Below are 26,523 nucleotides of genomic sequence, written 5' to 3'. Positions count from 1 at the left end.
GCTGATCTCCCAGAGCATTTCTTTCTTTTCTTCTCTTTTCTTTTTCTGTTAATATGTGCTATCTGCCAGTCATTTTTCTCAATGCTGGGGAGAGTCAGGGCAGCCAAGTAATATCTCTCAGACATAACTTGGTTAATTTTGTGTTTCACAGATCTTCACTAAGATTTTTAAAACATATTTTTAAATAAAATAATGGAATAAACCGTCATTGGAAAAAGTCAAAACTAAAGAATCATATGAAGTAAAAAGTAAAAGTGCCCCCTCTCCCTACAGGTTGCTTTATGGGTAAGTTGCAGAGTATTCCCTTGTCCCAATATGTCTCCTCTCTCTATTTACAATATTCCAGAATGTTTTACACAAATTGCGTCACATTTACACACTTTCCAGAGCATTTCTTGCCTAACACTTTTGGTGTATGATATTCTCACTTGTATTGTGGTTTGCAGCTGGTAGGTGGTAGGGTTTGGGACCTGAATCCCAGTGTGGTGGATATTATGGGCTGTAACCCACTACTACTCTTACTTTTTTTTTTTTTTGGTGGTGCGCGGGCCTCTCACTGCTGTGGCCTCTCCCATTGCGGAGCACAGGCTCTAGACGCGCAGGCCCAATGGCCATGGCTCACGGGCCCAGGTGCTCTGTGGCATGTGGGATCTTCCCGGACTGGGGCACGAACCTGTGTCCCCTGCATCGGCAGGCGGACTCTCAACCACTGCGCCACCAGGGAAGCCCTACTCTTACTTTTTTATGTTCAGTTCTCATCTCTGCAGTATTATAACAGAGAAAGCTCCCCAAGATAAGGATCATCCTATTTTTGTATCTCCCGTAGAATGTCAGGCTATGCCAGGGGTAAAGAAAGCTCTCAGGAGATACAAGGTAGACTGAATTAAGTTGTGTTATGGGCCAGAAGAGGCCAGCCCTGAAAAATTACCACTAAGTTATAGTGCATGTGATGTGTATGTATAACTCTACGTATCTAGACAGGTCTACCTAGAAATTTAATTTTCTTTTTCCTCAAAGAGCCAATAGTATCACATCGACATATGTGACATGTCTAATTTTATCTGAGCCTCATCCTCATGAGGTGTAGAGGGACACATTTAATATTCCCATTTAATGGATTTGGAAATCACGCAAAGAGAGATTCACGTATTTGCTGGAGGTAACACAAATTAACCGTGGTATGAAAACTGGTCTCCAATATCTCTTTATACTTAGTCCATGGCTACGTTGCATTTTTTGCACCTAACCATTTTCATATATATGTTTAAGCCCCAAGTGAAGAAAAATGACAAGGCAGATAAGAAAATTAAGGTCAACATATTAACCAGATAATCTAAGTATCTGTTATACTTTTTTTCTGAAGTTCTTACCGTCACGGTGAAAGCGTGCACAACAGAGAAGTTCAACGTCGGGTCATCGGTTCTCTCTTGGTAGACCACACGGTACTGGGAGATAATGCCATTGGGAGATTCTGGCTTCGTCCAGTTCAGTAGAACTGAATGAGCACCAGTAGCTTGAGCCCAGGGCGCTGGCAGATCTTGAGGTGGGGCTTCTAGAGTCCGTGCTGATGACCACAGACTCTCCACAGTGCCCCTGGAGTTACGGGCTCTGACCCGATATTCATAGAGCGTGAAAGGCCTCAAAGTATCTGCATTGTCAATAAATTCAAGGGCTCCTTCTGACCAGACAAACAAAAGGGATTCCTCTTCAAGGCCAGCAGGACGTCTGGAAGGAAACCAGCAAAACAATCAGTGACACGGCACACTTCAAAAGAAGGTTTGTAGACAGAGTAAGGAATTGCTTTTTAGAAGAAATTTTTACAAACTCAATTTTTCAACAGTCCCATTAATGAAATGAACATGTTAAGTCTAATAACAGGAATTTGCTTTAGAGCTCTTTAAAGGGTAAAAGTCAAATTTATTTCCTATGGCTTCTCCAAAACCTAGTAAAACGCAGAGTATGCTCAAAAAATTCTTTCAACTACCTGAGAAGGTGATTGTTTAGGTCCATCTTTAGATTTTACTGATGTTAAAACTAGGGCCCATGAAGTAAGTCACACAGAGAAAGGAACTGAATCACTTTGCTGTATACTTGACACTAACACAATATTGTAAATCAACTATACTTCACTCCTCCCCTTCCCCCCTGCAAACCTCCCCCACAAGTCCCATGCAAACTCTTTTGGCACTTAACATATAGAGCATTAAACATCTAAGTAAGAGAAATGGAATTGTCAGTTGCTGGAATCACCCCAGATAGCTAATATTTCATTTGGAACAGATATTTGCTCATCTGGGTGTAAAATCATGATGCAGACCTGACCAGAATTGGAAGTTCCTGAGGAATCCTGGTTGGTCTCTTTCTGTGTTCTCAACATCTGAGCCCAGTAGGTTTAATAGTTTTTCTTTTAATTGAAGTATAGTTGATTTACAATGTTGTATGAGTTTCTGGTGTACAGCAAAGTAATTCAGTTATACATGTAGACACATTCTTTTGTATATTCATTTCTATTATGGTTTATCTGAGGGTATTGAATATAGTTCCCTGTGTCATACAGTAGGACCTTGTTGCTTATCTATTCTATATATAATAGTTTGCATCTACTAACATCAAAATTCCAGTCAAAATTTTTTTTTGAGTGAATGGCCAAAAGGCATATAATTCCATGGCTTTTCTGCATCTTTGCCTCGTCTCTATCAACTCTACTTTTCTACAAGGGTAAGTATTCTAGGTTGGGGAAGAATGTACCCAAGGGATGACCCTTTCCTCTTTCAGCTTCATCTCTAGTTGAGAAGAGAGTGATGAATAAATCAGTATTTTCCAGGCTGTTAGGAGTATTTAATTAACACACTCTTCAGATGCTGGCATATTCACATGCTGCCACATCAGATTAACCATCAAAACGGAAAGGGTTATTAAGACAAAGTCAATGACAGTACCTTTCACGAAAAGTCAGGCTATTTAAAATCTTTGGCTTTGGGAATTTGATGATCCTCAACTTGATAAGTCACTATGACCCAGGTATGAGCAATGACAGTCTACCTGCTGGAGACTGTGGAGGCTTCACAGATACTCCCCGTGACTTGCAATTATGGTTAGTCAACCCACCACATTATTCCTTGCTACCATGCCTGGGCCAGGCTCTGCACTCAGTGTAGGTTTGCAGGGTTTGGCCTTTGTACTTGCTGCAGATACCAGGTACCAGATGTGTCACTGGGAGGGATCCACTCTAATGAGGACCACAGGGCTCACAGCCAAGTATTCCTCTCAGTCAGTTTTTTAAAAGGTGTTTGCTGGGAACATAATATAGCAGGCAAACATATGAACTTCTATGGGTAAATAAAACTTTCTATTTTGTCTGGCTTCAAACTTTCTATGACAAGTCAATGAACTTTATTAAATTCTCATGAATTCCCACATCGAGGTGTAGCCATGGTTGTGATAAAACTGACGTTCTATTAAAAAAAGAAAAAGAAAAAAAAAACAAAACAAGAAGAAAAAAAGAAAAAAACATAAAAACACACATACACACACACAACTGACAATTCTTTAAAAAATTGCCTGAGAGTGTGAATTTTAAAAATCTATACTATGTAAGAGATTAAGTATTATGTTAGCCCCAAGTTTATCCACCAAAACAGTTAAAGGATGCAGCTGGGTTAAGTATTTCTTATCACGACTGAATATTTAATTAATATTACAGTGAGGTAAACAGTCCATTTGTGGTATTAACAACAACAACAACAAAAAAGAACATTTTTACGTCTAAATGAACTTTGAACAGAAGATGTTGAGTAGATGACAATTACTCCTAATTTATTTAAGATGTAGGCTTCAACTGTGTTTAACTGGAAGTGCTTCCTCCTGAACAGTCTATGTTTAGGGAAATCACATTTTCAGTTCTCTCTGAAGAGTCAAACAATTAGTTCTTCTATACTTAAGTTCATTGGGGAGATACTTCAATAATGCACTTTTCCAACTAGAGTTAATTTAATATTGCTTAACACTTAAGAAGAAAACAAAAATAATTATTAAACTAGGAACTATATATTTTAAAGGGCATTCATACTTCTGTTGTTTTCATGTGGTATAACCTTTTAAAGAACTCCCTACTCTCTTGGAATGCCAGAAGTTCTCAGTGCTTATCTTCAAAAGTAATTAAAACAAAATCCTATAATTCAGTGTATTTCCCATAACAATTTAACATTATGAAACTGCCAACCTTACCTTATGAAGAATATTAAGAATACTCTTAATTTAAATAAATAGCCAGAAACACCTGTAGTCAGAGGAGATGGATTGTAAGCCTTGGCCTTGACACATCATTAAATGACCTTGGGCAAACTCACCTGTGTTCTCTAGTGTTCATGTCACTTTGTAAACTGGAGTCAATGATCTTATAGGGTATAATGTCTAGAATTTTGGTAAGAATTAAATCAAGTAATGCATGTGAAAATTACTGGGTCAAATGTAATACACAATACAAAGGAAGTTATCATAGAAATGATGTCCAAAGCTGTAAGAGGGTGTGGAGAAAAGGGAACCCTCCTACACTGTTGGTTGGAATGTAAATTGGTACAGCCACTATGGAGGACAGTATGGAGGTTCCTTAAAAAACTAAAATAGAGCTACCATAGGATCCAGCAATCCCACTCCTGGGCATATATCTGGAAAAGATGAAAACTCTAATTCGAAAAGATACATGCACTCCAATGTTCACTGCAGCCCTATTTACAATAGCCAAGACAGGGAAGCAACCTAAATGTCCACTGACAGATGAATGGTTAAAGAAGATGTGGTACATATATGCAATGGAATATTACTCAGCCATAAACAAGAATGAAATGATGCTATTTGCAGCAACATGGATGGACCTAGAGATTATCATACCAAGCGAAGTAAGTCAGAAAGAAAGACAAATACTCTGTGACATCACTTACATGTGGAATCTAAAACATGACACAAATGAATTTATTTACAAACAGAAACAGACTCACTGACACAGAAAACTAATGGTTACCAAAGAGGAAAGGTTGGGGGAAGGATAAAGTAGGAGTTTGGGATAAACAGATACACACTAATATATATATATATATATATATATATATATATATATATATATATATATATATATATAACTGAATTCCTTTGCTGTACACTGGAAACTAACATAAAATCATTAATCAACTATACTTCAACTAAAAAAAAGAAACGATGTCCAAAGCCTGTATTTAGGAAGACAAATCCAGCAGTTGTGTAAAGGCTGCATTGAACAGGGAGTGACAGCAGTCACACGATGAAAAGGTCATCTCAACAGTCCACATGAGAATAAATGTGGATCCTGAACTAGGTCGATGGTAGAGGAAATGGAAACATAGATGATTTAAAAAATGCTTTGGGAAGGTTGAATCATCCAGCTTTCCTGAGTGGGTGGCTGTTCTGGTGTTGAGGAAAGAGATTCAAATACCCTTCAAAAATTTTAGGACTTAATTGCATTTAAAACTCTTCAGTGATTCGCCATAGAACTGGCCTGTGCTGACCATTGCAGATTCACCTTCTGAGATTTCTATTCCCATTTTACATTCTGGTCAAAATTCAATAGAAAGTCTTTCCCTTGCTTCTCTCTCAAATAGGGTTACAATATCCTTCTATGTGCTTAGTCTTTTCTTTATGGACTCACTTGTCACAGTGTATTGTAATAGACATTTCTTTTTTATATCTCTCCTACTATACTACAAGTTCCCTGAAGTCAGACTGCATCTTATTTTTGAAGCAATGACTGGATGACTGACTGGTTGACAAGAATAATCCAAGATTTTGGTTCCAACAAGAACCACAAAAATGTTCTCATTATTAAGTTATTGTCTCTCAGCTCTAAACCTACCCTTCTATATTTGGCTTTATGACAGTGGGGCTGGGACTCTGCCCTCTACATTCCTGCTTTACTAGCTGATTCTATATTGGGATCTGCCAATAGGGGGCGCCAGAGGGTGATTAGAGAACTGAAAGGAAAAGGGAAGGGGCTCCTTCCTATTTGCTTCCTGTTTGCTTGCTGATTACATGAGCTTCTCTGCAGCAAGGATTCTTCACCTTGTAAGCAGTAGATCCTTCTCCCTTAGGAGCAGATGATTCAAATATGACATTTTTCCAACACTTGGAAAGCCAGCTTCATCTCATGCCTCCTCCTACAGACACCTGCACCAGCTGACAGGTGCCCCCTCCTTGGATGTCTGGGTTCCAGCATCACAGGTGCTCCCCTCTAAGTTTCTAAGTTTTAATAATTCAAGCCGTTTCTCTTTGTTGCCTCAGTCCTAAGGGTATTAGCTCTTTCCTGCAGTTGCCACCTCTATGATATCCTCGAGTTCTCTTTCATCCTTTCAGTTACCTAGTTAACAAATTTACAATCAGGTAGTAATTATTTATATTAAATTCTTTCTATTAAAATAACTGGTGTGGGGCTTCCCTGGTGGTGCAGTAGTTGAGAGTCCGCCTGCCGATGCAGGGGACACGGGTTCGTGCCCCGGTCCGGGTAGATCCCACATGCCGCGGAGCGTCTGGGCCCATGAGCCATGGCCACTGAGCCTGCGCGTCCGGAGCCTGTGCTCCGCAACGGGAGAGGCCACGACAGTGAGAGGCCCGCGTACCGCAAAAAAAATAAACAAATAAATAAATAAAATAAAATAACTGGTGTGGTTTCTCTTTTCTAGCAGACCTTGATTGCTACAGAAAATGAGGATGATGTTCACAGAAAGAGGGAAATAGGAAAATTGTAAAGAGGGTAATGATAGATTTGCATCTGGACTCACTGAATTTATCATTTTGTCTTTATCACACCATATTACATATTGATTGTAAAAAGTAATTAGAAAATAAAGATGAGCAAAAACACAAGAATCATCCGTAACCTATCTCTGAGATAAGCACCGTTAACTTTCTTTTGGTGTTTAACATTCCAGACATTTTTTGTGCACATATAAATGTAAAAAAAATTCCATGTATTTAAAGAAAAACAGAATCATACTAGGTGTACTGTCGTGCAATCTGCTTCTTTTATTATCATGAACCTCTTTCCTTGTCCTTAAATATACATATATAACTGCCAGATTTGTCTTCCCCAAGCATGGCTGTGGGTGGTCCATCTTGGATAACTTTCTATTTTTTATTGTGCTTTATGTTTAACACAGTACTTTCACATACATGATTTCATTTAATTCCTATGAAATTCTAGAGGTTAATTATTTTCTATGTTTATCAGCCTAACTTACATAGAAGTGAAAGCTTAGGGAACATAGTGACTTGCCCAAGGTCACATAACTTGTAAGTGGCAGACCCAGGACCTGGAAGCCATATCTTCTGACTACAAATGCCATGCTTTGTCCATTCTGTCACACTGCTTCTCTATTTTACTCCAAATCTTTAATGGCTCTCATTGTTTCCAAATCAAAACCCTGAACTCCTCAGCCTAGTATTTAAAGTCTTCCAAAATCTACTGTCAAGCCGACCTTCTAAATTCTCCCTACAAATAACAAAGTCTCCAGCCAAGCCTGAGCATGGAACCCTATGCCTTCGGTGTTGGGAATTTTGCTTATTCCAGTCATTTTATTCACCTGCGATGTCTTTGCCATCAGTCTTTGCTTACTAATATTTTATCTACCACAAAGGAAACAGAATACAAAGTCCTGAAATGGATGAGACGACACACGGGAATTTTGTATAGGTGGCCTTTCAAATCAGTAAATTGTAAAATAATGTTGACAAACTAGATAGCTTAAAAAAAAATAACGAATGCCTAATTGATACAAAAAGAGACATGAAGTGAGAGTGTTTGGGAAGTACATTCACCAATCAAGAGAGCTTTTGGTTGCAACCTGTAGAGTCCTTGTCACATCAGCCAGAGAAGCTTAAGCCTGCACAGTTGGAAAAGCAAGGTTTCCTGGGAGGTTTCTAGCTCTGCCTAACCACTCTTACAGATAGATGGGGTCTTCAAATTATTTTTGTACAACACTTTTACTCCTGCTTTTTAAAAACTTTGCAACTTAGCCATTATTTTAAAAAATTACTTTGTAAAGGCTTTAAATATTTATATATTCATTGAACAAATTGATTCAGTGTTCACTATTCTTTCCTCCATCTCAGATCTTCCTTCTAAACTTACTCTCTTTCATCCTGAAATACACTTGTTAGAAGTTCACTGAATGATATTCTATTTGAGGTAAATGCATGAGTCTATTGAAGGTAAATTTTCTCCATGTTATTTTATATAAGTATAATTAAGGACTGAATTCCGATTATTAAAAGTTAATTTTTCTGAGAAAAAACCCCACAAATGTCTAGATTTCCTGTCTCATTCCTTAAAACAAAATCAGTCTATTAATGTAAGATCAGAAACCATAAAACTCCTGGAAGAAACGTTAGGCAGTGAGCTCCTGGACATTGCTCTTGGCAATAGCTTTTTGGATCTAACTCCAAAAGCAATGGCAACAAAAGCAAAAATAAACAAATGGGACTAAATTAAACTAAAAAGGAAGGAAACCATCAATAAAATAAAAAGTCAACCTACTGAATGGGAGAAGATATTTTCAAGTCATATATCTGATAAGGAGTAAATATCCAAAATATATAAAGAACTCATACAGCTCAACAACAGAAAAACAAACAATCCAATTAAAAAATGGCAGAGGGTCTGAATACACATTTTTTACAAAGAAGACATACAGATGGCCAACAGGCACATGAAAAGATGCTCGACATTACTAATCACCAGTGAAATGCAAGTCAAAACCACAATGATATATCATCTCACACCTGTCAGAATGGCTATTATCAAAAGGACAAGAAATAACAAATGTTGGTGAGGATGTGGAGAAAAGGGAAACCTTGTACACTCGTGATAGAAACATATATTGGTACAGACACAGTGGAAAACAGTATGGAGGGTCCTCAAAAAATTAAAAATAGAATGTCAGCAATTCCACTTCTGGGTATTTATACAAAAAAATATGAAAACACTAATTTGAAAAGATATATGTATCCCTATGTTCATTGTAGCATTTTTTACAATAGCCAAGATATGGAAGTAACCTAAGTGTCCATCTATGGATGAATGGATAAAGAAGATGTGGTATATATATAAGGAGTACTACTCAGCCATAAAAAAGAATAAAAATTTGCGATTTATGACAACATGAATGGACCTTGAGGGTATTATGCTAAGTGAAATAAGTCAGAGAAAGACAAATACCATAGGATTTCACTCACATGTGAAATCTAAAAAACAAAACAAATGAAAAAAAGAAAACAAAACCAGACTCACAGATACATGGAATAGACTGGTGGCTAAAAGAGGGGAGGGCTTTGAGGGATGGGCAGAATGGGAAAAGAGGTACAAATTTCTAGATATAAAAGAAATAAGTGTGTAATGTACAGCATGGTGACTAGGGCCAGTAATATTATGTTGCAAATTTGAAAGTTGCTAAGAAAGTAAAAAAATAGTTGTCATCATAAAGAAAAAATTTTGTAACTGTATATGGTGACAGATGGTAACTAGACTTATTGTGGTGATCATTTTGAAGTGTATACAAATATTGAATCATTATGCTGTACACTTGAAACTAATAATAATGTGTTAATTATACTTCAAGAAAACAAAAAACAAAATCCAATCTATATTTAGATATAAGGAGTAGAGCCAGAAAAGTGCTGGAAGAAATAATTGATGTGTTATGTTTAATATGATCACTAAAAGAATTTCCATAATATGTAAAAAGGATAAATTAACAAGAAACAATCTAAAAGAAAATAGTCTAAAGATATATACTATACACACACAAATATATATTAGAAATAAATAAATGAACAGCCTTATAATGACCAAAATTTTAATTAAAACAACAATAATATGCCATTTAAAATACTAGGGCTTCCCTGGTGGCGCAGTGGTTAAGAATCCTCCTGCCAATGCAGGGAACACGGGTTCAATCCCTGGTCTGGGAAGATCCCACATGCCGCGGAGCAACTAAACCCGTGTGCCACAACTACTGAAGCCTGCACTCTAGAGCCCGCAAGCCACAACTACTGAAGCCCGCATGCCTAGAGCCCATGCTCCACAACAAGGGAAGCCACCGCAATGAGAAGCCCATGCACCGCAATGAAGAGCAGCCCCCGCTCGCCACAACCAGAGAAAGCCTGTGAGCAGCAACGAAGACCCAACGCAGCCATAAATAAATAAACAAACAAATAAATAAATTTATAAAATACTGAACTAGCAAAGATTTGAAAGATTGTTTGGTCCCAGTATTGATTAGAGTTTTCAGAATTAGAAATTCTCATATACCATTTTTAGAAGACAATTTAGCAATCTCCAAAATTTAAAATGCACAAAATTGGATCCTGCACTTCTAGTACTAAGAATAATCTTCCATATGTTTATTGTAAAGATTTTTTTGGAGAATTGCTTTTGTAATGAAAACTTAGAAATCACCGATTTTGCCAACAATAGGAGACTGGTTAAATAATACATGATACACATCCATATAATAAAATATTGTTGAGTCATTAAAAGAAATGAGGGGGGTGTGTGTGTATGTGTGTGTGTGTGTGTGTCCAAATGGTCAAAGAAAATTTGAACAATTCCTTATGTAAGGGAAACTATAAATAGAAAATATCAATGTTACATATATTAAAATTAATAGTAGTTATGTCTATCAATGGGAACTATATACATGGGTAAGTCATAAAAAAGGGATGCATAACCTTTGTAATATTCTGTACTGTTAAAAAGTTTTTTTAAAAACATTATTTCTAATTTAAACAGTCATTAAATTTTTATTTTGTAAGGCCAAGTTTCAATGACATCAACTTCATCCATGGAAGTCTTCCATAAATATTCCAGACAGAAAGAGTCCCTGTCTCCTGTAAATATTTTGGTAAATATTTATATTTCTCACATTATATTGCTCATTGTTTTGTTTGCTTAGTTTGACTTACATCTCCTACTATAGTAAAAGTCCTTGGTAATAGGGCTCAGATCTTACAGTAGATATGAATATTATCTGTCATCTATTATCCATCTATCTATCTGTACCTATCTATCTATCTATCTATCTATCCATCTTCACATCCATACTGTCTTTCCACATAGTACAAACTGATTGCATAAAAATTCCTTCACCTTTGAATCAATGCCCTTTTTTCTTAGTTTACTCAATCAGCTTAATTATTCATTCTAAAAAAATATTATTTATGGTACCCTGCTTGGAATGTTCTTCCATATCATCCATCCATTCAAACTGTCTCAGATTTTATCCTTCAAAACCTTACTCAGTTTTTCTGAATGTTTAGTTATTTGAATATTTGGAAGGTTCATCACTTATTTTTACTTTTACGGCATTTAGAAGGTGTTTTAATATATTTTTGTCTTTTACTGAACATTGATCCAATCTTTTTCTTTATTTAGAGTCTGCTTTTGAAAATAAAACCCCATGCATTTTTGTCTCTCTTAAAATGGAATCTCCTAGTGGGAGATCATTTTATTACGTATTTTGTAAAGTCTTAAGAAAAAGAGTTTGGTGGATTTTGTAGATGGAAGTTGGATTTTGTGGGTGGATTTTGCCATTTACAAGATTACAGATATAAAATAAAGGGGAAATACTGAAGAATCTTTATTATACAAGCCAAACTTGCTATGAGAAGAAAGCAGATGCCCAAGATGGCCTTATGTATGCCCTATCAGTAAACAGGTTGCAAAACGCCAACATAAAGGTTGTCCCTATTGTAGGAAATCTCTTTTGTAACTCACATTGGTCAACAAAGTAGCCTAAATAAAAGATCATGTTAACAGGTGAACTAACCAGAAGCAATCACATGAATAGTCTTGTCCTTACTAGCTTATTTTTTGTTTTGTTTTCTAAAGTCATAAACATCTTACCTGTTTATTAGGGCAGATCCTTTTTAACAGGATGCTATCTAGAGGCAACATTTAAACAATAGATGGGAATTACTGAGGGGAAATGATTTGGGGGCTTGGAGAGAGCAGAGACGAACATCTTCAAGATGGGATTGGCAAGTTGGCTTCCCGCAATTTAATGAAAATATCTGCATAGGTCAAACCCCGTCTTTGATTTGAGCTAAATGGATTTCCTTTGGTGGCGATAGAAGAAAGAGGAGGCAAATGATGAAACAGAAATTACATGCCCTAACCTCCCCAGAAATACCATAGGCTTGTGTCTATAACTATACGCGGGGCTCTATGGAGTCCCAGAATGAAAAAGAACTCTGTGTCTACATTCTATTTCTGTCCTTACAAATTCCTGATTTTTTTTTTTTTTTGCAGCTATCTAAGAAAAATTTGATATTGTTGTTGTCTAAGCACATTTAAACTTCAGCTGAAATAACTGCCAAGTGATTCATGCCTATGTAGGTGAATATAACGATTGTATCTGGAGCCCCAGCGCACCATTTTCATTTCACTTTAAATAAAAAACAAAATGTATCTATGTCAGTCAGTGCCCTTCTCCTGTACTCAGAGGTATCAAACAGGCTACAATTATGATTGTGAAATGATTGTGTCACACTGGAGGAAGGTTTATTGCTTTTGAGTCTGCTAGGCAGTAACACATTCTGTTTCATATTACTCTTTATATCATTGTTTGGCTGTGACTAGAATAATCAAATGCCATCAAATGCTGTCAAATTCAATTTACAGTATTTTTCATTGAAGCGGGCTTTCTGCATTATATTTCTTGTTTTCCCTCTCTATAGCTGCCATGGAATAGTCACTGTAATCATGAGCATTATTTACAAAACCAACAGAGAGAAGCCTCTTCCTGGTCTATAACAGATACTTTATTTCCCTTTATTCAGAATAGGAATTTGATGTGCTTTTCTCATACAATTAGCATTGAGTAGATGAAAGAAAACTATTCCAAAGATGGGCATTGTAAAGGCTGCACTAATGTGTTTAATGTAAAATGTAAATTCACATTAGCCATTTTTACATGTTCATGTGTATTTGAATCAGAAATATTATTCTTCAAATTAATGTTTGCTGAGAAGAAAACATTTGGCTTGCTCATTTATGGCAATGTGATTTACAAAACCAGAAATGCAGTAATACTTTCTCCCTTCATAATTTTCCTTACATTCCCATAGCTGAAGATTGGTCTGAATGAAAGAGTTTCAATATCTGAAGTTGTAAGACGAGCCTAAACTAAGTTTCACAATGTGTCCAGGGTGTAGGACTAAACAAGGGAAGACATGAAGCTGCAGGAGAGACTAACAAAGGATGCTGAAGTGGGATGAGGATCTGAGAAAAAAATGTGTTGGGCTTTGTATGCCTGATTTAAATAGATGGCTTTTGGAATGGGGTTTTCAGCTGCAAATTTTTTGTCTGCTGGTGTCTTTCTTAGAAAGTGTCTTTTCCATCTCAGTGCTATGATCTGAACGATTGTGTTTCCCCCAAAATGATATGATGAAATCCTAACTTCCAAGGGGATGGTATTAGGAGGTGGGGCCTTTAGGAGGTGATTAGGTCATGAGGGTGGGGCCCTCATGAATGGGATTAGTGCCCTTATAAAAGAGACCCCACACGGCCCCTGCTGCTTCTGCCATGTGAGGACACAGTGAGAAGATGGCCATCTGTGAGCCAGGAAGTGGGCCCTCACCATACAGTAAATCTGCCAGCACCTTGATCTTGGACTTCTCAGAATCCAGAACTGTGAGAATTTAATGTTTGTTGTTTATAAACCACACAATTTATGGTATTTCTGTTATAACAGCCTGAATAGCAAACTCTCAGTTGAGAGGTTCTCTGGTCCCTTTCCTCTGTTTTTGTTTTACTTTCTCCTTTCTTGCTCTCTCTCTTCCTCCCTCTCCCTCCATCTCTCCCTGTCTGTCTCTTTCTCTCTTTCCTCTTTCTCCTCATTATATATTTGAAGAAAACATTAATTTAAAACTATGTCCATGCTGATCAAATGAAAACTGGATCAAGTAGCACAATACCCTTCAAACCAAAATGCCCATGGAACCACCATCTTTCTCTCTCTCTCTTTCTCTCTTTCTCCCCCTCTCATTCTCACTCTCACTCTCCTCACTTTTTCTCCTTCTCTTCCCCTCCCTTCTCTCTTTTCTTCCTTTTAGGTGGTTACACTTAATTAACTCTGTATCATGGTGAAAAGAAGCTGCATTAACACCATCTAGCCAGGTGAGTGGAAACCTCAAAACAGAAGGGGAACTGCAAAGTGAAAAGTGTCATCTTTTAAGGATGAGAAAAAGCCTTTCCAATCTCCACATACTAGGTGGTGGGATATAATTAGAATTTTTGTCCTAGACCTGGTTCTTCCTCTGGAATGAGTATGTCTCTTGGTCAATGAACCTCCAGAGGACAGCTCTACCCTTCTATCAAAGGTAAGGCTTCTTGGGCTATGAGGTCTCATCTTTCAAAGAGGGCTCAAACAAAAATGTTACATGGTAGTTGTGGCTTTTTTCCTTGGATAACGTGTAGAAGTTTCCAATACCAATTTTAGTTTCTAGTAGGTGCTTCAAAACACATGAATTCCCATCAATTCTCTTATGGAAATAGAAAATGTATTTGATTCTACAGTCCTGGAATAGTACACATTCTTAAATAATCAACAATAATAGTAATAGTCAATGTTACCTGTGAATAAAGTAGTTGATGATGACTCCATTTGGTTTTTTAGGTGGCGTCCATTTAACCATTATGCAAGCTGATCCCAGTGCCTTAAGAACAGGAGAATTTAGATCCATGGGGGCTCCTTCAGCTGTTTTGACAAATATCCTACTGCTAACTCCACAACCTCCTTGAAAAAAAAGAAACCCAAGACCTTTAATAACTTGTCAAGCAGCGAAAAGAATTATATGTACATATAGAAGGGTACGAATATCATGACAATCATTTTATCTGAAATTTAGTATACACACAAATTTTGTAAACATACTTTAGACAGACTAGTATTTAAATCTCTTCAGGATTTGAACATTTAAATAAGGAATCACTTTTGGGAAATCCATTAATTTGGGATTTGGGAAATGGATTTGGGAAATCCATTAATTAACCACATTTTTTACACAGGCATAGACAATAAAGCTTATGCTTGTCTGAACTGAGGTTTCTCTAATTTACTGCAGTTATTCTAGCCAGAAAGTAAAAATGTGCTTCAATTTCGTAACTGTATATGTGACCTGAACATCATGTATGCTCTTAATAGTATCTTATTTTTGCTAATATTTAAAAATAATGATTGTTCCCTCAACACACAAAAGTCAAACAATGAATTTCAAGGATATTGTTTCTTCACAGCATAGCTTTAGGGACACAGAGAGGCAGAAGTTGATTTTTGCATTTAAATCAAGAAAACCTTAATTTAAAGCTATTTCCATGTGGATTAGCTGAAGAGTGGATCAGGTAAAGCAATACTCTTCAAACAAAATGTCTGAGTCTGGTTTGTAGAGACAAGTGGGCAAACTGACTCAATTTCAGAGATGAAGCATAGGAAAATCGCAGACCCCCTAGTCCTAACCAACTCTACGGGAAATAGTACTCATTTGGAAACAGAAGTTCCTAAGGACAGGAGTTTCATGTTGAGTATAAGGTTGGTAAATTTCTTTAATCTAAGGTGAAGCAACTTGTTTTGAGTTATACTTCGTCTCTCTTAGCAGTTGGGTGTTACATATTATATAACACCTGGAGGTATCTAGGAAGTGAGAGAGGCTCTTCCTTAAGACCACACAGATAGATGACGACTTCATTGACCACTAGCCTAAGCCATGACACTCAAGGTGACAGGTTAGGTACACGAGACAGGTATCAGGGAAGCACTGTAAAATATGTTGATTCATTTGAGTGTAACTCAACTTCTAAATAATGTCTCCCTTCCTACTCTCCCACCCCTAAATAAAACTGAAATAGAACCAAGGTGAGTACATTTCCTATGAGATTTTTGTAATGCCTATTTTGTTTTATATTACCAATGATTATTGTATGTGCTCTAGGTGCTTTTCTTTTAAAGGGCCTTATAAAACAAGACTTTGGGGCTTCCCTGGTGGCACAGTGGTTGAGAGTCCGCCTGCCAATGCAGGGGATGTGGGTTCGTGCCCTGGTCTGGGAATGTACCGCATGCCGCAGAGCGGCTGGGCCCGTGAGCCATGGCCGCTGAGCCTGCGCATCCGGAGCCTGTGCTCCGCAACGGGAGAGGCCACAACAGTGAGAGGCCAGCGTACCGCAAAAACCAACAACAACAACAAAAAACAAGACTTTGCAAAACCACCATTTTCCTATATTTAAATATTCATGATTTAATGTGCAGAAATGCATAATGCTTCACTCAATGCCAGGCTCTGATTTGTCTGGGTAAACAGTCCAGTACCAATAAGAAATGAAATGTTAGTCTTTGTATTTGAATTGAGAATCTCTTCCTTTTTAAGGAATTTATTTTTAAATAAAATACTTTTAAATAAAAAAAACCCTGGACGAGTGGCTGAAAGACTTTCACCATTTTGACATGCTTGTATCCTTGTCTCATACTGTGTGGATGGAGTCAAATTTTCCAGAAGGATGGACTGATGATGACCAGCAGAGAAGATCAGAGGTGCTACACTTCCAGCGTTGAGTAAGACATTGTACTCCACAGGTATTTTGGGGGTGAGGATCCCTTTAAAGAGAGAGAGAATAAAAACATGTATGTCTGTTTGGTCAACTAATGTTCCTCTTTTTTTTTTTAAATGTTCCTCTTTTAAGAAAAATGTATGTTTCAAATTTTAAACTTAAATGTATACTATTGCTTAATATAGTGATTAGTAACTGCATGAAACTTAAGTTGGAAAATATTAGAATGCCTATTCCAAAAGTAAGAAATGTTTATCACCCATTTTTGAAAACAAATGAAATACAATAATTCTCTTCAAAGATATACTCTACGGGCAAATAAAAACGAAGGCATATTTCAAGGCAAATAAATACAAGGCAATTAGAAATGGTCATATATTTTTCCTAGGCTTACTTACTCTTAAAGTACATAAAAAACCCCACCAGTTTTGCTTGTGACAGTAATTTTTCTGTAGGCATTGTGTATGCATCTCATCTGACACGGATCCTTGACATAATAGCCCATAAAGTATCCAAATCATAGTCTACCTAGAGAATTCCCAGTGCATTAATTATTGAGTCAGGACAGTCTACTCTGTCAGTGAGACTTACGGACCTAAATGTATATGAAGTTTGGGTTCAAAAACTGTCATTTTTCACAATGCCTCCTAAAGAAAGAAGGTCCTGTCAGTTTAGCCTCTTTACAATCTATTCATAGAATTAAGTGCCTGTAAGTTTTATTTGGCCATGAACAACACACACACTTTCTTAAGGAGAGATTATAAGCCTTGAATGAAGAATATATTGAAACTTTAGGCCCACTAAAGTTTCTCATTGATCTGACAGCTTCTAACATGTGGGCTTCCTTACTTACCTTTGTAATGCTTAAGTAAGTTTCTTTGCTACAGAAACAAGGAAGTCTACAGCACAGGACTAAAGAATGAGGTCTAAAGAATGAAATGTGGCTTTGCTTTTTGTAGCTACAGCTCCAATGTATGAGGGGCAGAAGAGCTAGCAAATACCAGAGGTGTTCAGTATTTTGTGTAGGATAGATGAAAACAAGGATCTTCATCAGGAGGACTCATCAATCGTTTCCTTTGGAAAGGTGCTAGATGGTGCTGAGTTTGGCAACCCAGGCTGAGAATTTTAATTTTAAATTTAGAGCATCCTAATGAAACTGTTGCTTTTGTCCTTACAGCTTAACTTACTGTTATTCTATCATCGATTCCTAAATTCTTCTCTCTGGCTTTATACCCTTCCTCGTGTTCCAGATTTGTATTTTGAGCAGCCTCCTTCCCAGAGACCTCAATCTTAACAGGTCCAAAAAAGAATTACACTATTTTCCACTCCCAAACCTGTTATTCTTCTTTGGTTTCCTCTCTCCATTTCCCTATGCTGGAGGCCTTGGAGTAAGACCCTTAGAGTAGACCCTACCTTCTTCGCTCTCAAGCTCAAGTGACAAGTATATTCTATCATTTGTTTCTTCAAGAAGTTTGGGTTTTATATATAATCAGTGAACAATGGATTGAAAACATGTGAGCCAGGAAGTAGGGTTACCAGTTGGAAAGCGGTTGCATGGTTGTAGCAATAACAAAACAAGAACAGCATTTCACTGCATTCCTGTCTTATGCCAGGCAACATACATTATCTCATTTCACATCACTAGAATGTCAACTTCATACAGCTGGGGACTTTGTTCTTCTCTTGAAGGTAGTTTCAGTGCTTAGATTTTAGTACAGAGCGGTAGCTCAAATGTTGATTGAATGAATGAATGAAACCACATGACAATACTGTAAGGTAAATATCACTACCATTTTTTAAAATGAGAAAACCAAGGGCCAGAGGAGAAACCTGTTGCAGATATCACACAGATTAATTGGGGTGGCCACACTTGAACTCAGGCCCATTTGATACCAAAGCTTATCTCTCTATATTTATGCTGTCTCTTGATAATAAAGACTTGGATTAGGACAATCGGGGGAAAAAGTGAAAGGATAATTTTGAGAGAACACGTACAGACAGGCAGAACAGGTCTTGGACACTGATTAGATACAGCGAAAAAAGTGATGGAGGAATTAGAATGACCACTGATGGAATGAAATTATAGGTAAATATTTAAAGTTCTGAAGAGCAGGTTTCCCAAACCAGGATACACACACCTTGGACATTTGTGGACTTTTGTCCAAGTATTTTTGGAGACAAGGACAAACATGTCCTCTTTCCCCAAATCAATTTGACTTGTAAAATTTGTGAAATACACAACTCCCCTGCCCAAGCTAGGGAAAACCAGCAGAATCCCGCTATCCCTTGTTCACAAAAATTGGGTGTGGATTTTTCTCCCTAAAAAGCACAAGACTAGGAAATTTTATGTGTAGTGAGTGATGGGAACTTTCTCTACTCAGTTTTTTTAACTCTATCGTCACTTCAGAGCGAACTGTACACCAGCCGAAAACGTTTATGCAGACATAACCAGTGTGTTGAACAAGTACAGATACTATTCGCGGTGCAGTCAAAACACAATTTAATTTTTGTCACTTACTATTGCTTTAAAATGAATTTGTTATGTGTAATCTTCCTCAGACATGGGATGAGAAGTTGGCTAGGACCACGATGCTTTTGCTTAGTGTCAGGTAATAGACAATTCTATATTATTTTTTTCAGATATCACAACAAAGATTAATATTAGAAAATTTAAGTAAATTCATTTTCTCTTTAATGGTATAATGAGTACATGTAATGAGCTCATTTAGAAGATATGCTTCAAGGCTTAATTCTCAACTGCAAGACAAAACTGGGAATGTTTTTACTGCTCCCGACAAGACTGCTATAATTACGAAGTTTGAGAGTTGTATGAAGGGGGTTGATTACAGAGAGCGTTGGAGACTCTGAATTTATTAATAGGTGAGGAAAACTTAAGTACTGTATTAGAGGTAAAATAAAGAGCAATATAATCAGGTGTTTCCCCCCCCCCCCCCCCCACTAAAGATGTTCTTTGGGGAGAATTGCTCGAGGTAGTAAAAGAGATTGAAGAGTGAATCAGTACCCTCTTGGTTTGCAATTTGACCTTTCACAGCAGGAAGATATGCTTATGGGAATATCCATCCAGAGTATCTTGGCATGTCACAGCATCCCACCTCAGATTTGGGGCATTGCTCCTTATCGTTACCCTGACATAGTCTATAAAGCAGTGGGAAGAAAAGGTTGCTGTTTGTACACACATATATATGATGAAATGAAGAGAGGAAGAATTGCCTGGACATTGGGGTCGGCTTTCTTCAGATTGACTTAATATCCTGAAATAGAACAGCGTACCATGCTTTAACTAAAGAGATTAATAGAAAATGTACCCCTGAATGATAAATTATACAATACATTATTGGGGGATGGAGACAAACACATTGGAATTCAATGCCAAATTTGCATGAATTTTTAAGATAAAAAGCAAGACCTTAAAAAAATTGCAAGGTTATGGTGATTGCTTCAGGTTTTTTCCAAACCTCCTGGGATTGCATGTTCATTCTGTCTTCTCTGATCTTAGGGTAGAACTTGTAGAAAAGTTTGACAAACACACATTTGAAAAATATGCCATGAGTCTTGAACTAGATAAACCACAGAATGGAGTCAGATCAAATCCCTCTTCTGCCTTCATTTGTCCCTGGTAAATTACCCACCCTCTACGGATGCCAGTCTCTTCACCTGTAAAATGATGACACTAATAGCCACGTCTTAAAGTGCTGAAAGGATTAAATTAAAAAATTTATGTAAAGCATTTTAGGTCATTACTGCAAATAGAAAGTACTGAATAAATGACAGACATCTCCACAAAAGGAAATGGAACGAAATGCAAAAAACCCCCCAAAAACCCACAGTTATGACACTGTTTTCATGTGCCTTCTAACACTTCTGAACCCATCTTTATATAAAGCTGCTATTCTAATTACAATTACAGCAATGCTACATTGAATCAAGTAAATATCTTTATAACTATCTTGTTATGCTAGTTTTATTTTTTACATATACTTGGATGTGGTCAACTTGTCTTCCTGTAACGATATCCTCGTCTTTATTCTCAGCAGTAATTTAGAGTGGTCTTCCCTTTGATTTGTCTGAGGTTGCACCTCATTATATGTCTTTAGTCTGTACCTACTGGTCTGCTTCCAGTAACTTCTCTGCTTAAAAGGACAGGACTCCTAGGAGGTCAGGAAACAAAACTGTACTTCCACCACATCTCAAATATAGACATAATCTTGATCATGGCTGGTCAAAGCATGAACCCAGAAAAGGCAATTTTCCACATCTTGGTTAATAAATGTCCTTTATATACACCTATGAGGTGTTGAAACAGAAAACGCTCCTTGAAGCTGTGAACATGTCAAGCACTGACACGCATTTATTTAGGAAGAGGGCCCCCTCCACTGTCATATTTTATAGGACAGTGACATGAAAGCCTCCTGTGTTCCTGCAAACCCTAGACCATCTGCAATGAGTCTGAAACGACCTAGCCCCCTGGTATTCTGATGACTAAATGCAATGAAATGGGCATATTTGTTAAAGTCAGCTGGCAAGCCACACGACTTGGTGAGTTCCTGAGTTCATAAATTTATGTCAGAGCAAGACGAGCAGTGGAAACTCACGTGAACCAATTTACCCGAAGTGCAAATGGCAGTTTTGTTATTTGGTGTCAAAGTTACCAGTTGCACGATGACAAGCTGCCATAACACATTTTCCTGTTCGCTAAAGAACAAGGATTTCGTTGGTTAATATTCCTGGCGAGGCTCCTTTTCATAATTTACAACAACTAGATGCTGATAGGTTATTTAACATTTATGAAGTTAAGATGTAATCAGAAAAACCCTGATTATCTTTACAAATAAAAAAGTTAAATTATTCAACTTTTTTTTTCCCTCTCTGGCTTCATTTCACAGCAGGTGCATACTTCACAATGGGACAAGTCAATCAAATAAAGCTTTTCTAAAATCCTTTTTTAGGAGCTGGAACAAGAACGATGCTAAGAGGAAAACTATTAATTCGGTTTGATAGCCACGTTTGCTTCAAACCACGGGCTGTGCTTCACATAATGCTTTTAACAAATTAGCCCAATGTCTCCTTTGTAGAGATAGGGGTATCTTGGTTATGTCCTTTGGGGGCCATGGAAGTGAAACCAGACCCTCTTGAACACACATCCATACCAACTGTATGGAAATTTTACGTCGTTTGTATAATAGTTATCATTTTATGCCTCTTCTACCCAACTAGATGGTAGGGTTCTTGACAAGAAGGACGATGCCTCATTCATTCTTCTTTTTAACTCTCAAAATGTCGCATCATGCCTCACTCCTGAGAGGGTCCCAGTAAACATTTTCATGTTTGTTAAAATGAACAGATGAATCAATCCACTCAAATGTAAATGAATTACATCCTTTGAAATTTTAAGCTGCAAACAGAATGATTCTACTGGGTTACTGGATGAACTGCCCTTGAACTACTTTGTCCTCATTTACGTTTGCTGTATCTATGGCCATTTTTCTTTTTTTAAGTTTTGAACTGGATCATAGTACAATGCAGAAAAAAAATCATTTGCTTTATGTACTGTTTAGTGAAAAAATATAGTACAGTGGGTTTGCTCATAGAATTTGGAGTCAGATTCATTGTGGGTTGGCTCTGACACCTATGTGATGAATCACCTAGAGAAAAAAGCTTTTAACATCGAAATTGACTTTTCTCATTAGCAACACAGGGAGAACATTGGATGTACTACACGTTGTTATGAACATTAAATAGATATGTGTTAATCTCTTGCAAAATGCCTAGCACATATTAGAACTCAATAAGGTGAGATAAATTTATTAAACACCCAAAGCAAAGACAACAAAAGCAAAAATACTCAGATGGGACTACGTCAAACTAAAGAGCTTCTGCACAGCAAAGAATGAATAGAATCAATAGAATGAAAAGACCACGTATGGAATGGGAGAAAATATTTGCAAACCACATATCTGATGAAGGATTAAATATCTAAAGTATACAAGGAAGCCCTACAATGCAATAGCAAAAAAAAAAAAAAAAAAAAAAAAAATCCAATTGAAAAATGGACGAAGGACCTAAAAATACATTTTTCCGAGGAAGATATACAAACAACCAACAGGTACATGAAAAGATGCTCACTATCAATAATCATCAGGTAAATGCAAATCAAAACCACAGTGAGATATCATTTCACACCTGTTAGGATCCCTATTACCAAAAAGACGAGATAAATGCTGATGAGAATGTGAGAAAAAAGAACCCTTGTATATCACTGCTGGGAATGTAAACTGGTACAGGCACTATGGAAAGCAGTATGGAGGTTCCTCAAAAAATTAAAAGTAGAACTACAATATGATCCATCAATTCTACTTCTGGGTATGTATCCAAAGGAAATGAAATCACTATCTCAAAGAGATAGCTGCACGCCTATGTTCACTGCAGCATTATTCACAATAGTCAAGGATTAGAAACAACTAATGTCCTAAATGTCCATTAATGGATGACTGGATAAAGAAAATGTGATATATATACAATGCACTGTTGTTCAACCTTAAAAAAGATGGAAATCCTGCCATTTGCTACAACATGGATGAACCTAGAGGGCATTGTGTTAAGTGAAACAGACAGAAAGACAAATACCTAATGGTATCGTTTATATATGGAATCATTAAAAAAAAAGTTGAACTCATAGAAACAGTAAATGCTGGTTGTCAGGGGCTGAGAGAATGGGGGAAATAGGGAGAGGTTGGTAAAAGGGTGCAAACTTTCAGTTATAAGATGAATAAGGTCTGAGGATCTATTGTATAACACGGTGACTATAGTAAAGAAAAGAAAAAAGAGGAAATATATGAGATGATGAATGTGTTAATTAAACCAATGGTGGGAATCCCTTCACAATATATACGTGTATCAAGTGATCATGTTATACACTTTAAATATATCACCATTCTATTTGTCAATTATACCTCAGTAAAAGTGAAAAGATAAGTGAAGTAATGTAATATGCAAAATAAACTACAAATCATTGAAATGAGTTTTACATTTTCTTCTGAAACTCACCACCACTTGTCACTTGGCTATTACCCTTATAAGAAACCCGAAACAATTACCAATGTTGAATCATCCCAATTAATGCAACATGAATTCTTTAAAAAGCTTAATGCCAATTTTGACTTTAAATGGATAGTATCTGATGTAATACACTGCAGTTGATGAGTTCACTGAACACCAAGATGCTTAATGTCTACCCGCAGGCCATATTGTGGCTAGCTACCCTTTAATCAAAACTTGATTAATAAAAATCATTTATATTCCTAAGCAATATTAATTTAAATGATTTCTCAGTAGAAGAATTGTTGCCAATTCTTTTCTTTAATGGACTAAGAGATAAATGTGACAGGAAAAGCACCATTATTTCAATATTATGCATTAAGCCTAAATAACTCACCATCTTTAGTGAGAAAAAGCGGGTGTTGAATCCAATGATATTGTTAATTAGAAGATGATTAAGGGCTAGGATAGATCAAAACAGAGTCGTCATCTTGATAAATTAGAAAGTCCCATTATTACCTTCAGAGTTTAAATAATTTTGAATGTTTGGATTCTGAAATGGCAGGGATGCCTATCTCCATTCTTAATCTGAGTAAACCACTTACATCCCATGAAGTATTTTCTTTTTCATTTTTCTATACATTTTCAACCACTAAGGTAGCATATATCCTTTTTTCTCTTTAATATGAATGTGTAAATTCTGACCCAAGGTTCAGAGCTTGTAAAAGGTGAGAAGAAATGTTTAGGAATAAACTAATCTGGTTTACGTTGTCTGTAGATTCAAATAAGAACAGCCAGCATATACCCAGTGCCCACTGAATGTGGGCTTCTATAGGAAATCAAGTGTTTGAATAATTTTAAACAGCAGAAAATCCAAAATTTATTTATATTTGCCTGAATGATAAAGTTTAGAAGCTTACTCAACATTTTTGTTCCTTTAATACTTTAGCAAACATTTTATAAGGACATGTTGTTTGTGTATCATCTGATTTGAAAGTACAAATGATGTACAGAAGAGCGGAAATCTTGTTTTTTTTTTAGTTCGGAGAGTTTTGATAATCTTACCGCTAACTTTTGTCAAGTAATAATGAGAGAAAGTAAACCAGGATTTACTTGGGAGGTAAAAGACAGTCTACAAAGGGCTTAAAATAGTCTTTGAATAATCTCTCTGTAGTTATTTGAGAAATGACTCTTTTCCTTTCCCACCTAATTAAAATCTTCCTGGACCTGGAATCTAGTTTTGCTAAGTCACATCTACTCTTTCTGCACTTCTAGATGGGTCAGTAATGGCTTCTGGTTACTAGTTCCCTCACGCCTCAGGAGATAACTATTGCCAGGTAGATATTTTCCCTTCAGGGGCTCGTCATTTTCCACCATTAATTCTTCTGGTCTTGACACGCCCCACACAAAAAATTTTCTCCCCAAATCGTTTGGTTTTCCCCAACACCTAGCTCTGCTTCTTGGCCCTCTAGGCTACTATTTCAGAAAACCTAGTTGCTCTATTGTAAATCTAAAAGACTTTGGGCAGTAAATGGAAAGTATGATTTGGATTTAAGAGTTAAGCCAAAGACAGGAAGGAATTGCTCTTATAAGGCAGCAGAAGAGCACAGACCTGAATTTGAATTCAGGCTGTGTGACCTTGAGTAAATTATATTACTTCTTCAAGATTCAAGTTTCTTATCTTAATATTTTGATAATGATATTACTTGTCTACCAGGGTTTGCATGAGAATTAACTGCAGTAAGGCAGGGAAAGTGCTTATCAAATTGTTTGGCACATACTAGGAATTTAAAAAATGGCAAATATACACAAGTAATGTTAATGAATATATGATATTTATCACAATTTCTCTTCCCCTGAATATTCTCATATACTCTCTGGCCTGAACCCCTTTTACTAACAGGATTTATAAACAATAAGGCAATTTATAGATAACACTGATCATTAACAATGTGTAAACTGAAAGCCCACATAATTGCACGGGTCATTTTCTGTTGCCAGGCAACCACAGAGATAGTTTTCTCCCAGCAACTTACCTGTGTAAGGTCACTCTGTCCTTACTGACCACGAAACAAAATACGTGTGAAAAACAATCAGTTAACCACTATTTTGGCTTTGGACATTCAAGGGAAACTGGTTTGATCTGCATTTTCAGAGATTTATTGTAACTGACCACTTTTGACCACCCATGATGTGGGTGATCCATGGTTACTAAACTTGGAGCACATCAGTGTCATCTGCCGAACTTAACTCTAGCCCAGGACATTCTTATTCAGTAAACTTGGGGTTGAGAATCTGTCTTTGCACAAGCTTTCCAGGTGATCCTAATGTGCACTCAGGTTTGGGAACTACAGGTATGGACTGTTTTGTCCATTTTTCAGCTCTGTGTATGATATAATCACTTTGCAATGGCAGGAGGGTATGATGAATACCTAGAAAGCTCTCGACTGTCAGCAAATAAACAACCTCAAGTTATAACAAGTTTGTTTTCTTCCTGTTTAAAATATATATTTGTGACTATTCAGGAACAGAAAATGTTTTTATTATCCAAATCAAAACACAGCATGAGGTACTTTCCAATAAAATCAACTGTAGATTATACACAAGTCAAAATCATCTCCCTGTTTACTAAGTTCAAAATCCTTCTAGGCACCAGGAAAAAAGTTTAATTTAAGACTTTAATCTTTCCATATATTACAGGGTTTCTGTCATGGAGTTTGTGCATCTGAAACTAAAAGATTGACAGGCCTGGATATTATGGATTTATTAACCGCTGGTTACATGGTCAGAGCTAGTGTGTAAAGTATTTCTACAATATCCCTTAGGCTGGACTGGAATGAACA

The 26,523-nt window shown here is 36.8% G+C and overlaps 1 protein-coding gene across 1 annotated transcript in view; it reads right to left on the bottom strand.

Annotated features, from left to right (window-relative positions):
• Nucleotides 1-26,523, bottom strand: part of USH2A (usherin) — a 770,355-nt gene that overhangs the window by 128,240 nt on the left and 615,592 nt on the right. Inside the window, exons 58-60 of the mRNA XM_067729757.1 lie at nt 16,512-16,670; nt 14,657-14,819; nt 1,371-1,725 (exon numbers count right to left, since the gene is read on the bottom strand). Of these exons, the coding sequence (XP_067585858.1) occupies nt 1,371-1,725; nt 14,657-14,819; nt 16,512-16,670 (677 nt within the window). The remainder of the gene's footprint in view (nt 1-1,370; nt 1,726-14,656; nt 14,820-16,511; nt 16,671-26,523) is intronic.

The sequence above is a fragment of the Pseudorca crassidens genome, chromosome 2 (genome assembly GCF_039906515.1).
Source record: "Pseudorca crassidens isolate mPseCra1 chromosome 2, mPseCra1.hap1, whole genome shotgun sequence".
NCBI lineage: Eukaryota > Metazoa > Chordata > Mammalia > Artiodactyla > Delphinidae > Pseudorca > Pseudorca crassidens.
This window is presented reverse-complemented; position numbering and strand designations above follow the sequence as displayed.